This window comes from Nicotiana tomentosiformis, chromosome 1, assembly GCF_000390325.3.
Source record: "Nicotiana tomentosiformis chromosome 1, ASM39032v3, whole genome shotgun sequence".
Lineage (NCBI taxonomy): Eukaryota > Viridiplantae > Streptophyta > Magnoliopsida > Solanales > Solanaceae > Nicotiana > Nicotiana tomentosiformis.
Window position 1 is genome coordinate 13656568 of NC_090812.1, and position 13684 is coordinate 13670251.

Consider the following 13684-nt stretch of genomic DNA (forward strand, 5'->3'; position numbering starts at 1 on the left):
AAATATATCGAATATTGACTTGTAAAGAATGAAATACGAACCAATATTGAATTAGAAAGCGATTTTATTAACTAAGCAAGATGAATCAATGTATAAAGCTCACAAGAGGATAATCTCTACTGTATTTCCCTGTCAATAGTAACATCTGAATATAAGAGTGTATGTATGCCTTAATCTCCTTTACAGAAATAATAACTATCTCTCTTATAGTGAAGGGATCCTACTTTAGATATAATTAAAAATACATAGTGGGGACCCTATAGTAGATTATCTTTTTCATAATTCCCGCCGAGATTCTCTTCTTTAGTGCGGCTGTAACGGCTCTTGTCTCTTGGCTCGATCTTGATCGGACTTGGTATTGGTCGATTTCCAGGTTTAGAGCTCGATATTGGCTCGGGGCCCGGTATTGACTTTGGCTCGGTATTGGTCGGTCTCTGGCTTTTAAGTTCGATAACACCGCCTCACATCATAGTTCGATTTAGAATCGAGCTCGGTATTGACTTCGAGCTCGGTACTTAATTGGTCTCCAAAACTTGAGCTTGGTAACCTGGTTTCGGATCTCATACCCGATATTATGAAGATGACCTTCGATCCATTATGTTCCAATCTTGACTAATCATACGAAGGTTAAAATCGGTCTTGACTGTATACACACTTATTAATATATATTGCAACAAGCAAAGTGGAGTTGTAGGAAGATTAATACTGTCGAGATGGAGATACAGCAATTAGCATTTCTGAATCTGTGACATGAATACAATGCCTTCCGCGGCGCTGCTGCTGCTGCTGAATTGGGAAGTCCCATCAGTTTAATTTCATATTGAAAATTGAAGAGTAAGAAAAGGACACGATCACGTACAAAAACATATAAAGAAATATTGTATGTATTTTGTATGCAAATTGCATAGAAGTTGTATGATATTGTATGAAGCATGAGTATAAATCGAACCGAAAAATCGCACCAAACAGAAAAGTCAAATCAAATCGGTTAAAAATCCCGATTAAGTTTGGTTTAATTTAGTTTGGTATTGAGTAAAAAAATCCAAACCAAACCGACACATAAATATATAATTTTTATATATACTTTTAAGACTTTTTTTTTAGAATTTTCTTTAAAAAATATCTAGAAATATTTGTGATTCTCTTATGGGACGTAATAGTTGGTTAAATATGAAGTGCTCCCATTTTTATTAACTTTAAATAATGAGTTGTATGATCAATTTCTTATCAAGTATTACTGGAATGCGTCAGTTTTTTTGTTCTTCTATATTCATATGTCAAGATCTATTAAATTCATATATCTTTTTGAATTTGAAGTAGTTTTTCAATAATGTAAAATTAAATAGAACATGCCATTATTTAGCTATCATATTGGTTTTTATGTTTAATTATTAAATTCGGTTAACCTTAAAAGTGAACATCAACAAAAAATTATTGCAGACAATTAAAAAAATAACTATCATGTGTTACCAAGAAATTCTCGCATAAGAATATTTTAATAGATCATATGTTTATCAATTGTTTTATTTTACTAAATATTTACTTAAAATTTTTTAAACAAAGTAAACCCTTCGGGATTGCCCAGTTGGTTTGGAGGGCGGTCATCCATACAGATGACCTGGGATCGATTCCCCCCTCAATGCCTTCTGGGTTGAGCCTGTCGCACATGCTTGCCTAGTGTGGTTTACATCCCCTGTGAGGTTTGCAAGCTATTACACAGGGGAAAGTTTACCCAGTGCACACACAGTGCTCACCCGAAGGGCAGAGGCTGTGGCAAAGGTTGTAGCGGTTGCGGGTTTTCCCTCTTACCAAAAAAATAAAATAAAAAATTAACAAAGTAAGATTGAAATAATATTCATGTAACTCGAAAACCCAAAAAATCCGACAAAACCGAATCAATCCAAACCGATATAGTTGGTTTGGTTTGATTTTAATAAAAAACGAACCAACTCGGTCCATGCACACCCCTAAGCATGACAAACAAATTGTAGCTGACCACACGTTGGAAGATTGAAATTATATGAAAGTTGTTATATTGACTTGTAAGAAAATTGTATGTTATTGTAATTGTATTAAATTTGTATGATTGTTGCATGAAAGTTATAAATAAATTATATATTGTTCCATATATTCTTTTTTGTTCGCTCGCTTCCACTTTTGTATGAAGATTGTATTATAATTGTATGTTGAGCTATATAAAAATTGTATTTCAGTTTTATGCTAATCAAAAATTGGTTTTGTATATTAATTTCGAATAATTGTTATTTTTATAGCAAATTCTATATTAAAAAAGAACTTTCGAAGCGCAGTATCCCATTTTACATTTTAAAGCTTTAATTTGTTACTTAATGGCAGTTGGCGTTTCAGAGGGGAAGAGAGGAGAGGATAGTAAAAGAAAAAAAGGGAGAAGGGTGTAACTACATCACTTAATTGAAGACGCTAATCCTTTTAAGTGTAGGCGCTTAACTGGATTTCTTAATTCAATGTATACAAATTATAAAAAATTTTAGTTAATTTTAATAATTAGCAAACTTTAGTTAAATCGTTGCAAAATAGTTTGTAATTTTGTATATATACGAAAATCCCTTTGAACATCTATTTTTAGCTCCCGTTTGGTCATAAATTTTGGTAATTTATTTTAATTATTTTTGAAAATACTACACTCCCCAGATCCCACGGTATGAGATAATATTGGGTATGTTATTGTTATTGTTTTGAAAACAATGTTTGTTTATGGAATATGATCAATTTTTGAAAGAAAAAAAATTCAAGTTACCAAAAACTAATCTAAGGCAGTTTTTGAGTGAAATTTTTTCTTCCGATCACAAAACTTTAATTTATTTTCAAATAAAATATATGTCCAAATACAACTTCAAACTTTTAAAAATTATTTTTTAACGCAATTTCAAAAACTATTTTTTCAAATTTTAACCAAATATATGTCAAAACACTGTCTCCTTGACAACTGAGTAACACAAAAGAGTCCGTGACCCGGATAAAAACCAATTCCCAAATCAGCTCTGTCGAAACCCTAGCTGACCGTTGTCCTTGCGGCTCGCAATCCTAAGATGTTGTAATCCTCGCCATTTATATCCCATCCGGGTTGGGTACATTCCTGGTCCCAAATGTATTGCTTTTTCAGTTTCAGCTTCGGTTTCAATCTAGGTATTGCAATTTCGGGGGTATATATATATATATATATGTATATATATATATATATATATATATATATATATATATATATATATTTTGTAGGAATCGAGAATGTGGAAAAATTCCCATTAATTATAATTTTAGAATTGTTTTATTGCAATTTTCTACATTGTATAGAGACAGGCACAAAACATTCTGTAATAGTAAACTTACATGGCTCCTTCTCTTCAGGAAACAATCATTTTCTTTCTTTTGTTTCATCTCAGTTTTGTATTATTAAACTTTCACATTTTTGTCTAAATAAAATGTATGTAGTTATTTAGTTACTTAATAGTGCTTATATTTGATGCACAGGGTGTAAAGCTGAAAAAGGAAAGGGAGACAATACAGTTTGTAATTTCAAAGAAGATAAAATGGACATGAAAAAGCAAATGTAGTTGTAAGCAATTGACTAGAAAACTAAATTTGTTTTAAGTTTTAGAGGTGATCACCAATGTCAATTTGAACAACTAGAATTAGATCTATAATCTCTTACCAAGACCACAACTTTTGCTTTAATGCAAGATGAGTCAGTTTTTTTTTTTTGGGGGGGGGCTTAAGATGAAATTGCTTCTTGCATTAGCTGCCATGTAATTCAGGGGAAGATGAGGTGGTTCTAAATAGTATTTTCCCTGTATGAGTCCTCAAACATTCCATGTGTTATTTCTCCTGAGTGGTGGTACTAAATATTAATACCAACAAAATTTATGCGTGGGTCGATGTATTATCTTGTGCGGGATAGAATATGGAAAAAGAATAATGTATTAGCGATACTTGGATAAGAGTATCTAGAAGCATAAATAATGCTTTTAAAGTAGGCAATCCCTGCATAACAATCAATGTAGTATTATTCACCTCATAACAATCTCGACATTGTCATTCACCGCATAAAAATCCTTTATCATGATCCCTGCATAAACTAGTATGTGAACCAAATGAACTCTCAATGTATGAATTGTGTATGCCTATCCTATTTCCTATACGAAGACCTTGAGGACATGCAACAAGTGGCAGTAAAGGTGACATGTTTCTTGGACGGATGTCTCTCTAACTCTTTTAAACCAAGTATTATCATATTTATATTAGGAATTATTCTTTTCATGAGAATTGCTATGTATGCCAAAAATGTGGTGGTCGGACTTTGTTATGGTCTTATCTATCTTTATCACAAACCAAGTGCAATGACTGCTTACGCTTTGAGGAGATATCGACATATCGCAGTGTCAACCAGGTTGCACTCTTTGCTTGTTCTCTTGTCTGAGCCTATTGTTTGTGATTTTTTTACCCTTCGGTGGTGGTATTATTTGCTATAGGGTGTAAATAGGTAATCTATTGATCTATTTTCTTGTGAATTTGTACTCCTGATGTTAAGCCAAATTTACGATAATGGTAGCTGGTAGTTTCCATTCATTACATTTGAAATCGTTAATGACCGTCAACTTAGCTTGTAGAGTCACATTAATTAGGCACTTGTATGATAGTTAAAAGTATATTAATTCAACCAAAATCAATCTAGGAGGCTGCTATAATCTGTCAATCTTAAACAAGAATAGAGAGAGTCACCTTTCTAGAGATCACACACTTTATATCGTGATTTTGGTGTCACAAGTAGTATTGGAAAGATGTAGTTTTAGATGTAGAAATAAATGGTAGTTTAATAATTCAGCAATGTACGTGCAGTTGTAAAGAAGGAAGATATGACCGTATCTGCATGCTACTTTGTCCCACATCGTCTCAAAAGCAAGAATTAATTCCTTCGTTATACCTATTTAGCGGTCTCTAATTATGAACTTCTACACATAGCTATTGGGCCCGCTTAAGTGCGGGCCCTTGATGGCTCACATCACCTTGTAGTAAGGTCCCTTCCAAGAGTTGCAGTATGCTGGAAATCTTGTCTGTGAGTTTGCTGGCACCTATGGATTCAGGTAATGTAACTTCTCCTTCAAGCCCTTCTTCCTTTAATTTGTTTTGTCCTTTTCAGATTTTTCTTTTCTCTGATTTTTGTGATTATTATTTATCTTTAACTTTATATTCTTGGTGTTTGCCTGTAAGTTTCCGTTCATTCTGTCTCTTTTCTTAACTATGGGCCTCATGTTTTTCCATTTTCTCTGTTATTCTTTTTTTTATGTTGAAATAAATTTGGAAAGAAAGATAAGTCTAAGCTTTAACACATATGAAGCTGCTTGTTCTTTTTTTCCATTCTTGTGCATCTATGTTGAAGTCTTCATTCTCTCTTTCTAGTCTGGCTTTTAAACCTCTGTTGAAAGCTTCATCTGAACAAGAACAGAAAAGGCATGCACTGACTAATTTTTCGGTTTTGTTAACCCAAATATTGGGAACTTTCACTCGTTTCCCTCTTAATCTGTGTTTCTCCTGAATGGTTTGGATAGAGAACGGGTTTTGAATGTATATGCTCCCGAATGGTGATTTGAAACGAGTGGACTCTTGCTTCATGTAATGAAAATCTTAGATAAGACCTCTAAGTTAATCAAATATATAGTTCTAAAATTTTCTTATGGGATGTTTAATGATAGTTGACATTTTTAAACACAAGCCATAGATAGCAAAAACCACATGCTTTATACTACTAAGTGACAACTGGGTGTCTGGCTTCTTATTTGCCAAATCATCTGTCTTTTCCTGTTATAAAGAAATTAAACTAGCTTTACCCCATATTAATAACATCTAAATTTTTCTATCCTTCAAAGATGAAGTGGTTCAGGGTGATTGGCTGAAATTCAGTTTGGTTAACTCTAATACCAAAAGAAACTCATCCTCCTGGATATGAGCAGTGATTCGTCATTATTTTTTTGATTTGTCATATCTGCTAACCTTAAGTGTCTGATGACTCTTAAATGTGGACTTTGGCGCATTTGTCCTTAGTTTCCTTCAGCATACTCATTCTGCCCTGGAATGGTATGGAAGTTGTTGCAGCAGCCTCTTCACAAAATTCTGTATGCACACTCCTTGATGACAATGCATGGTAATGTGTGACAATGTGTGGTTACAGTATTGGCAACCAACATGTCTCTGATTCGAAATAAAATTGTCTATAATTTTATTAATGAACTCGTTATACAACAAGTATACCAAAAAGTAGAGAATCCATACAATCTGGAATCTCGTGGATGCACTAAAAAGTTACATCTCTTCTTCCTTCTCCCCTATGCTTAGCTATCTTAACTCTCTTATTGTGCCTGGCATCGTTCACTGTACTCCGAACCAATTCAGTACTCTCACCACAGCTGTGTTTCCACTTTGCAATGTAACAGGAGGTAGCCCACATTCACAACTGAGCATTTGCACATGAAGCACCAGCTGACAGCTAACATATGTAATTCTGCGCTTTCTCATTTTCTCGGCTGTCAGCACCGCATCCGAGTTTCAAGCACCAATCTGATAAACACACCTTTCTTGGAGATTGAAACAAGACAAAAGTTGGCTACTGGCGCAGAATGAAGCAAACACCAAGCTGATAAACACACCTTTCTAAATGTAGAATGCTGCATTAGATTGTTAAGGTGTACGTTAAAAAATTGTTTGGGTCATTTTTTTTTTTTGGTAACTCATTTTCTTTTCTTGTTTGGAGATTGAAGCAAAGACAAAAATTGGCTAATGGCGCAGTATGCCTGCATGTTGTATACTTCTTTTGCTGATTTGGCATATCTGTTGAAGTTTTTCTTTTTGGTAAATATCTGTTGAAGTTTTCTTATGTATGGATACTGCAGGTGACTGTGATACGACTAGGAATAAAAAATACATAAAAAGATGATGAAGTTCAACCATAAATTTCCTCTATTTATAAGGGAAAAAGCTAGTTATGTCAAGTCTTGCGGGTTAATGAGCAAACGCCTGAGCTAATTTGCCCGTCAGTTTGCCATATTATCAAACCGATATACTCCATTTGACTGGGCAGGGAGTTTAAGAAAAGAGAGAAGACTTTTGAACTTGTGGTGTAAAATGAGACACATATATTTTGTGTGGCTATAAATCATTGCATAAAGGTAAATTATTTCCAAATAAGGAAAGAGGTCATTCTTTTTGGCACAGACTTAAAAGAAAATAAGTTCAAATAAATTGAAACGGAGAGAGTAGATCCTTCGTATGTTTCTGTGATGTTAGCGTAGTAATACAAAATTTGAGGTTTTGGAACTGTTCTACTTTTATGGCTCAAATAATGAAAAGTTCATATTGATTGAAAATCTGACACAGGCGGGTATCCTACCTATAATTTTTCTAAAGGCCCGTTTGGAGTCAAAAAGTCCAATGATGCCTTTAGACTTTGATTTTACAAATAAACAACTTTGCCTTTCTTCCGAGCAAGTTGAGCTAGCTATAGGATTCCTCACTAATTAGTTTCTCTAGTATCAGAACTTTTCTATATCTTTTTTCCGACAAAAATCTATCAAGTTTACAAGTGGAAATGCAGCAAAATCAGACACCGCTAGGCAACCAGGATGTTCCTTCTTATTTTATGAGGGGAAATATATTATATATGACAAAAAATATGGAGGAATAATAGATTGCAGCAAGCACAGTGCTAAGTCTAATACAGTAAAAAATGGAATTTATTGAACTAAGGGCAGTTTGAATGTCCGGTGTCCCCATGACAATTGAACCGAGAAGACTGTGCAGGCTATTCGATGAGAACCACTGAGGCTATTGCCATGAACTTTGCAGCCTTTCTAATTTCCCTGTATAGAAAGGTCTGCTTGTAATTTACATTCGAAAGAGCCTAAGTTTGTAGAAATTTGCTTGTAGGACTCTCAGCCACAATGTGTGTTCGCGCCAGGTAGTTCCTGAGATCAGATGTAGCCACTAAATCAGGAAAAATAATTATCGCGTAAATCCTAGACTCATACTTCACTATGCTAAATAAGCAAGTGTAAGCTCTTGAAGATAACTGCGAAAAGCCTCACCTGATGAATTCTGATTCTGGAAGCAATGGTGAGTCAGAATATTGGTTTTGGAACATGATATCTAGCAACCATTTTAGCTGCTACAAAACCAGCAGCCAAAGCCACCCCAAATAGAGCATGGAGTCTCACACAGTAATACTTTGCCATAAAGATCTTTGCTTTGTCCTATAAAAATGAAGTTTAAAATCCATGACTCGAATGAACATTGATCGCCCAAAAGAGAGCAAAGTAGATAAAGTCAGAAGAGGATATACATTTGCACATTCTATTTTTCTTACACTACCCCAACAATGACCAAGGCGAGATTTTTGTGGAAGAACAAAACAAAATCTTCACTCACCTCATAGTTATTCTCCACATAGCTAACGACCAGTTTTCCCACTGGAATTGTTAAAGCACAAAGAATCTGGAACAAGATGATACTGGATTACATAGTGGAACATATCTAAGTATTCAGAATTTTTAAGATTAAGAAAAAAACATTAAAATTGCCAACACAAAGTCCATAACAGGTCTCTTCATAATTTAGTAAAGACTTCTTTAGTGTGATTACAGGGTTCAGAAAATTGTTTCTGGCTAAAACCAAATGAACGAAGCTTCCCAAAACAAGTAAGTTGCAAATAAACAGAAAACAGTAATTATCGTAACGACATTAAGAAACCAAATAAAGACTTACAATGCATGTAAACGGAAGTGTTTGAGTCAAACCAAGAAGAAGCATCCCTGAATATAATGCTGCCACACCCACTTTTACAACTCTGGAACCAGCTTGAGTACCAAGCCTAACCTGAACTCAGAGGCAAGAATACAATTGACCACTAGTTCTTCCATTTCTGATTGAACTTGTATTGTCTCACCTAGGTGTACTTACCAGCGGAGAAAATTTTCCCACGGCCTTATCCCCTTCTACCTGAAGTTTGCATCAGATGAATGAGTTGCAAGTACTGGTAAACACCCTTGGTTAACAAATTCTTTCCAAAAAAGGTGGAGTCACGGAAGGTAAGGAGACTTTAATACCTGGTGGAAATGACTACAGAACAGGATAAGTGATGTTGTGAAACCAACAAGTACTGATGCCGAAAGAATTGTACAAGTGATTGGGAGCTCACTGAAATGCACAATAGACCAGATTCAGGCAGGCATAAACACCTTTATTCATTATTTTATGGGTAATAACACAAACCTGGTGCTGCTTTGAAGCAAGAAAAAGGCAGTAGTAGCGAAAGGACCAAATGCAGCAAAGCACAAGGGTTCCCCCAGTCCTTGGTAACTTAACCGAAATGGCGGGCACTACAAGACATTTTATTAGAAGCAACGGAATTCAGTTATAAACATAATAATACACACAGCACAACTGAGAGGCAAGAGAGTCAATTAACAAATAAAATGACTAATAGATCTCCCATATTTTTGGGGTGGGGGTGGGGTGGGGGGGTGGGTGGGGGGATGGGGGGGATTAGAGATTCAATGAGCACAAAAGTTCTTTAAATCTATGTCGGAACCATCAAAATAAGCTCTTTGTAGTTTAGCTTGGAGAATAAACTGGAGGACAAGGCAGGTACTAGAATAGAAACTACTACAATTCTTTTTCTTTTTTAATGAGAACTAGTTGAGGAAGCTCCATCAATGGACCTCTGAATAGATGCAGCTGAGAAGCAGAGTAAAGTAGGAGTGAGGAAGAGAGAAATGGAAGTCCGAGAAGTTGCAATTTAAGAAACTAAAATGGTTTTGGTCACATCATTCAACACTAATTACAATCAGTATATAGTCGACTTCACTAGCTAATTATCTGCTAACCGACTGACTGAACTCAGGCAGTGACCAACTGTCATGTGCATTATTCTACAGCTCTACCTTGGCATATTACCACCAGCCTGTCACCCACTCTCTTCTTCAACATCTCATTATAGTTGGATGCAACTTAATTTGACTACTGCTCCTTTATCGGTTATAACGATTGAGAATTGGGATTGCGGCTTACTTGATTGATTCATTGCACTTGGATTAGAGATTGTGAGCAGAAAGTTTGATTTCCAAGTGTTATAGCAATTATTGGGCTTATGAGAAAGAACTATTTGTCAACAAGTCCAATTCTTCTTTATAAAGGGAATCTTTACCACTTCAATTAAGATGTTGAAATTGGAAATATGCTACTAACCTAATAGCACGTATAAATATGGAAGATAAGAAAAATAGAAGATGCCAGTACAATTGAATTTTTTAATTACTACCTGGTATATGTAACCGCAAATGATTGCAGAAGCTAATAGTAATATTGCACGCATATTTGCAGCCTCCACAGATGTATAGGTAAGCCCAAAGAAACCAAGAGCAAGTAACAAGTATGCAGCAATGAACGTCCCCGTTCGGCTTACACAAAAGTTATAAAGCATAGTGAGTCAACTTTAAATCTGTAATTCCATGAACAAATAAATATAAGGTCACATCATGAGCGCAGTCTAAATGCAACCTTTTCTTTTTTGGGAAATAGTCTAAATGCAACTTTATAAGGGAAAATCACAGGAACAATTCGTGTTCATGAACTGAAAGAAGAGCTCAATCTACACATTCATGAACTCATTCAGCAAATTTAAATATATCACTCTATTCAATTAACATAAGATAAAAAGAGAAAGGAAAAAAAAGTAATGGCACAACTTTCATGGTAGCGGTATAAGCTTTTACCTGCCAACAATGTTCACAACTGACTCTTTCTTGTCCTTATCAGCTCCTGTGTCAAAATCATAAACGTCGTTGCTGCCCATATTACAGAGATATTGATAAAGAGTGAAAGAGACACGGAAGAGATGTTTAATAAGGGCATAATAGTACTTAAGTGAAGCACAACCATAAAAGATAAAGCCACAAGCAGTACTACAAGATACAATTTTTTTCCAAAATTAAGTAAAATGTATTTCTATCATAGTGCACGAGGACAGTGTTCAAGATTATGTATAAAGTGGGATTGTCGCTCAACCACTGTCATCTATTAAGTTAGCCCATCTATCCATACAACACTGAGTTCCCCTTTACAAAATTATGAATCAAACGAAAAGATTCCAATACTTCTTACATCTCTCTCATATATTTCGAAACAATCTCAAATTGAACAATTCTTGCCAATGCACTTTGGAATTACACTTAAGGGCTGAGAGAACTGAAAAATAATAAAAAGTAATAAAAAAAGGTAGATGACTGGAGGAATAAAGAAAGAGATTTCAAGAACTAACCCCTCTATGCTAAACAGCTTACCCCTGCCAGTTCTTTGTTAAGTGTTGCTGTTGCAACAACTTGAACCTAAAAGGACTCTATGAGCTCACTTGCTAACATGCTGGTTGAAGAGGATTTGATTATATCTTATTGTCATTTAATCAAGTGCTTCATGAGCTAGATGACTTTGACTAGACGGTGTGCACATCAAAGTAGTTCAACCTTGCCACCAAGATCAAGTAGTAAATAAAATTCTCAATGACAGGAAAACCCACACCTTAAGTTAAGCCAAGTGATGATAAGAACTGAAGACACGAACAGCATAAAATAACGCTTAGCAGAAAAGATGCCTGTCTGCAAATAAGCAGCTGCACTCCCTACCTATTAATGAACAGCAAAAGAACAGTATTCAGCCATCAGGCCAACATTGAGCAACATGGTCGTTCTCTTTCAATGGAGTAAATAAATTTCCCGCCTATCTAGTATCCATCATCACTCTCGTGAATTAAGGTTTACCTGTTCCTGAAGGACAATTTAGGCTGTTAAATTCATTATTTTATCATGCTGTTAACAGTAATTTCTCTGTGCAGTTCTTGTGAAGTTGAAGTCATAGGTTCTAACAGCTTATCTAGTTTATTCACCACGGAGATTCTGCCTCATATCCAATTCGCTAATGAAACTTTTCAACAAATACCATCGAACGATCCACTGCACTTTTCTTGCTAAGCAATTCAAGACAACATCTTTAACAAGTATTCACAGGCAGCATTGTATAGTTGGTTTCACACGACTGGCACTCTTAATGATTGCATGCATTTTGAATCTTAATAAACATGTGAAAAAAGTTCGGTCCCATAGGTTTAAATCCCAAACTCAAATAACATATCTAGTTGAAAATGTTAAAACTCAAAAGGAGCCTCTAAAACACTAACATAGTTTAATAACTTAAAAACTTACAGTTAGAGGAACTAGGGCTACGGAGTATATTGGTAATTTGATTGCCCTCCATATCAAAGTAGCTTGTGAAATATTTTCTTCATTTTCCATAGAGGTAGTAGCATCATATCTACATGTGAAGAAACGTCTCTGGCTTGAATGTCGTTGCTTGACTTCCTTCCATCTAAAGTTAATCTCATTTCCAGATCTTCCAATTGATCTTTGTGTGACGTGTGACGCTAGTGAACAAGTCTTAAAAATAAATTTCCTGCCAAGCCACATAAGGTCAAGGGCAGAAATGTGGGAAAAAGTTAAACTTGAATTTGTTTGCCTAAACATTGTGTTAACAATTTCAAGAATTCAATAGATAATTAACGTCTTTAATCATATTCTAGCATTCGCATAGTCAGCTTCTAAATATATTATACTTATTCGTTAAAACATTAAGTAATATTACTATTTTACTAAACAAAAGTACCTTCCTAATTCTCTTTTTGTATTAAGCTCATATCCACACATTTTTCAGTCAAAAACTCTAACTTGGGGTTAATATGCAACAATCACAACGCCAAAAGTAAGGATACAAGGGAAATTAATGTACTTGCCTAGTAGAAGTAGGGCCAATAAAGCTGTTTAGATGGAGTTGGTTGAAACCAGAAGCAAGAATTGGACCATTGAAAGTGGCTGCTGCTAATGCCATCACAACTCCCTCAAGTTTGGATTTTGGGAACATCAACACTGCAAATTCGGAATGCAGAGATACCCAAGAAAAAATAAATAAAAGTTTTATCGTATCAGGAATCTACAAAGACAGCAGTTGTACTGCTAGTTTTTTTACCGGTGAGCAACAAGGAAGAAATAAGATTACGAGGATGTACAAGATAAGCCTTCACAATGTCAGCTGATGACGGGTCAATAAGAAAATGACATGTCAACAATGAGTACGGCCACCCTACTTTATCTTATCAAGAAATCAAGTTTTTAGTGTCTTTCGCAAAGCTATGGCTAAGAGTGCTTTTATCTTATTCAAATTAAGTTGTTTGACCGAGCATTGCAGAAGGGGTAACAAATTCTTCTAAGTAAAAAATAAGATCAATTTTTGAGATACAGAAAAATAATTTTTTTTTTCAAAAATACTTTCGAGAAAAATAATTTAGAAGCATATTTTAAAAGGTTGGCCAAAAACTAAATGATATTCAAAAGTATTTTTTAAATTAAGTAACCGAACACAAACTACTTCTCACCAAAAATATATTTTTTAAAAAGTACTTATAAGAAAAATACTTTTCAAAATAAGTCGATTTTTAAAAGTTTGACCAAGCAGGCTATTAGATTGAATCCACTTTTAAATTATGCTATTTCAAACATAGTCACTATTTAAATTGTGATTATGTTTTAAATAATACCATTAAGAGTGGTTATCGGGG

The 13684-nt window shown here is 34.7% G+C and overlaps 1 protein-coding gene and 1 long non-coding RNA gene across 6 annotated transcripts; one reads left to right on the plus strand and one right to left on the minus strand.

Moving 5' to 3' along the window:
• The first annotated feature begins 2932 nt into the window (after window positions 1-2932).
• LOC104097427 (uncharacterized) lies at window positions 2933-6884 on the plus strand. 5 transcript variants are annotated; one of them, XR_686540.4, is made up of 3 exons: window positions 2933-3165; window positions 3508-5117; window positions 6465-6884. It is a non-coding gene; the product is annotated as an uncharacterized lncRNA (long non-coding RNA). The 5 variants fall into 5 exon arrangements; XR_011408741.1 differs by having other exon boundaries at window positions 2951-3165; window positions 4873-5117; XR_011408740.1 differs by lacking the exon at window positions 2933-3165 and having other exon boundaries at window positions 3222-4423; window positions 4873-5117.
• A 753-nt stretch (window positions 6885-7637) lies between these two features.
• On the minus strand, window positions 7638-13115 carry LOC104097428 (2-carboxy-1,4-naphthoquinone phytyltransferase, chloroplastic). The gene is made up of 12 exons (XM_033656455.2): window positions 12863-13115; window positions 12279-12525; window positions 11599-11702; window positions 10797-10868; window positions 10343-10481; window positions 9295-9401; window positions 9129-9219; window positions 8983-9021; window positions 8788-8898; window positions 8452-8517; window positions 8112-8276; window positions 7638-7991 (listed from the first exon to the last, which is right to left on the minus strand). Exons 1-11 carry the CDS (start codon window positions 12988-12990, stop codon window positions 8145-8147), a joined length of 1236 nt encoding a protein of 411 aa, XP_033512346.1. The 5' UTR covers window positions 12991-13115; the 3' UTR covers window positions 7638-7991; window positions 8112-8144.
• Window positions 13116-13684: the final 569 nt, after the last annotated feature.

What these genes read in the sequence shown, in the direction of transcription:
- LOC104097428 (XM_033656455.2), bottom strand. Translation starts at nt 12,990, where the DNA reads ATGTTCCCAAAATCCAAACTTGAGGGAGTTGTGATGGCATTAGCAGCA. An exon ending in ATTGGCCCTACTTCTACTAG is followed by an intron (nt 12,526 to 12,862) that starts GCAAGTACATTA and finishes GTGGCTTGGCAG; the next exon opens with GAAATTTATTTTTAAGACTT. An exon ending in GTTGTGAACATTGTTGGCAG is followed by an intron (nt 10,482 to 10,796) that starts GTAAAAGCTTAT and finishes CTTTTGTGTAAG; the next exon opens with CCGAACGGGGACGTTCATTG.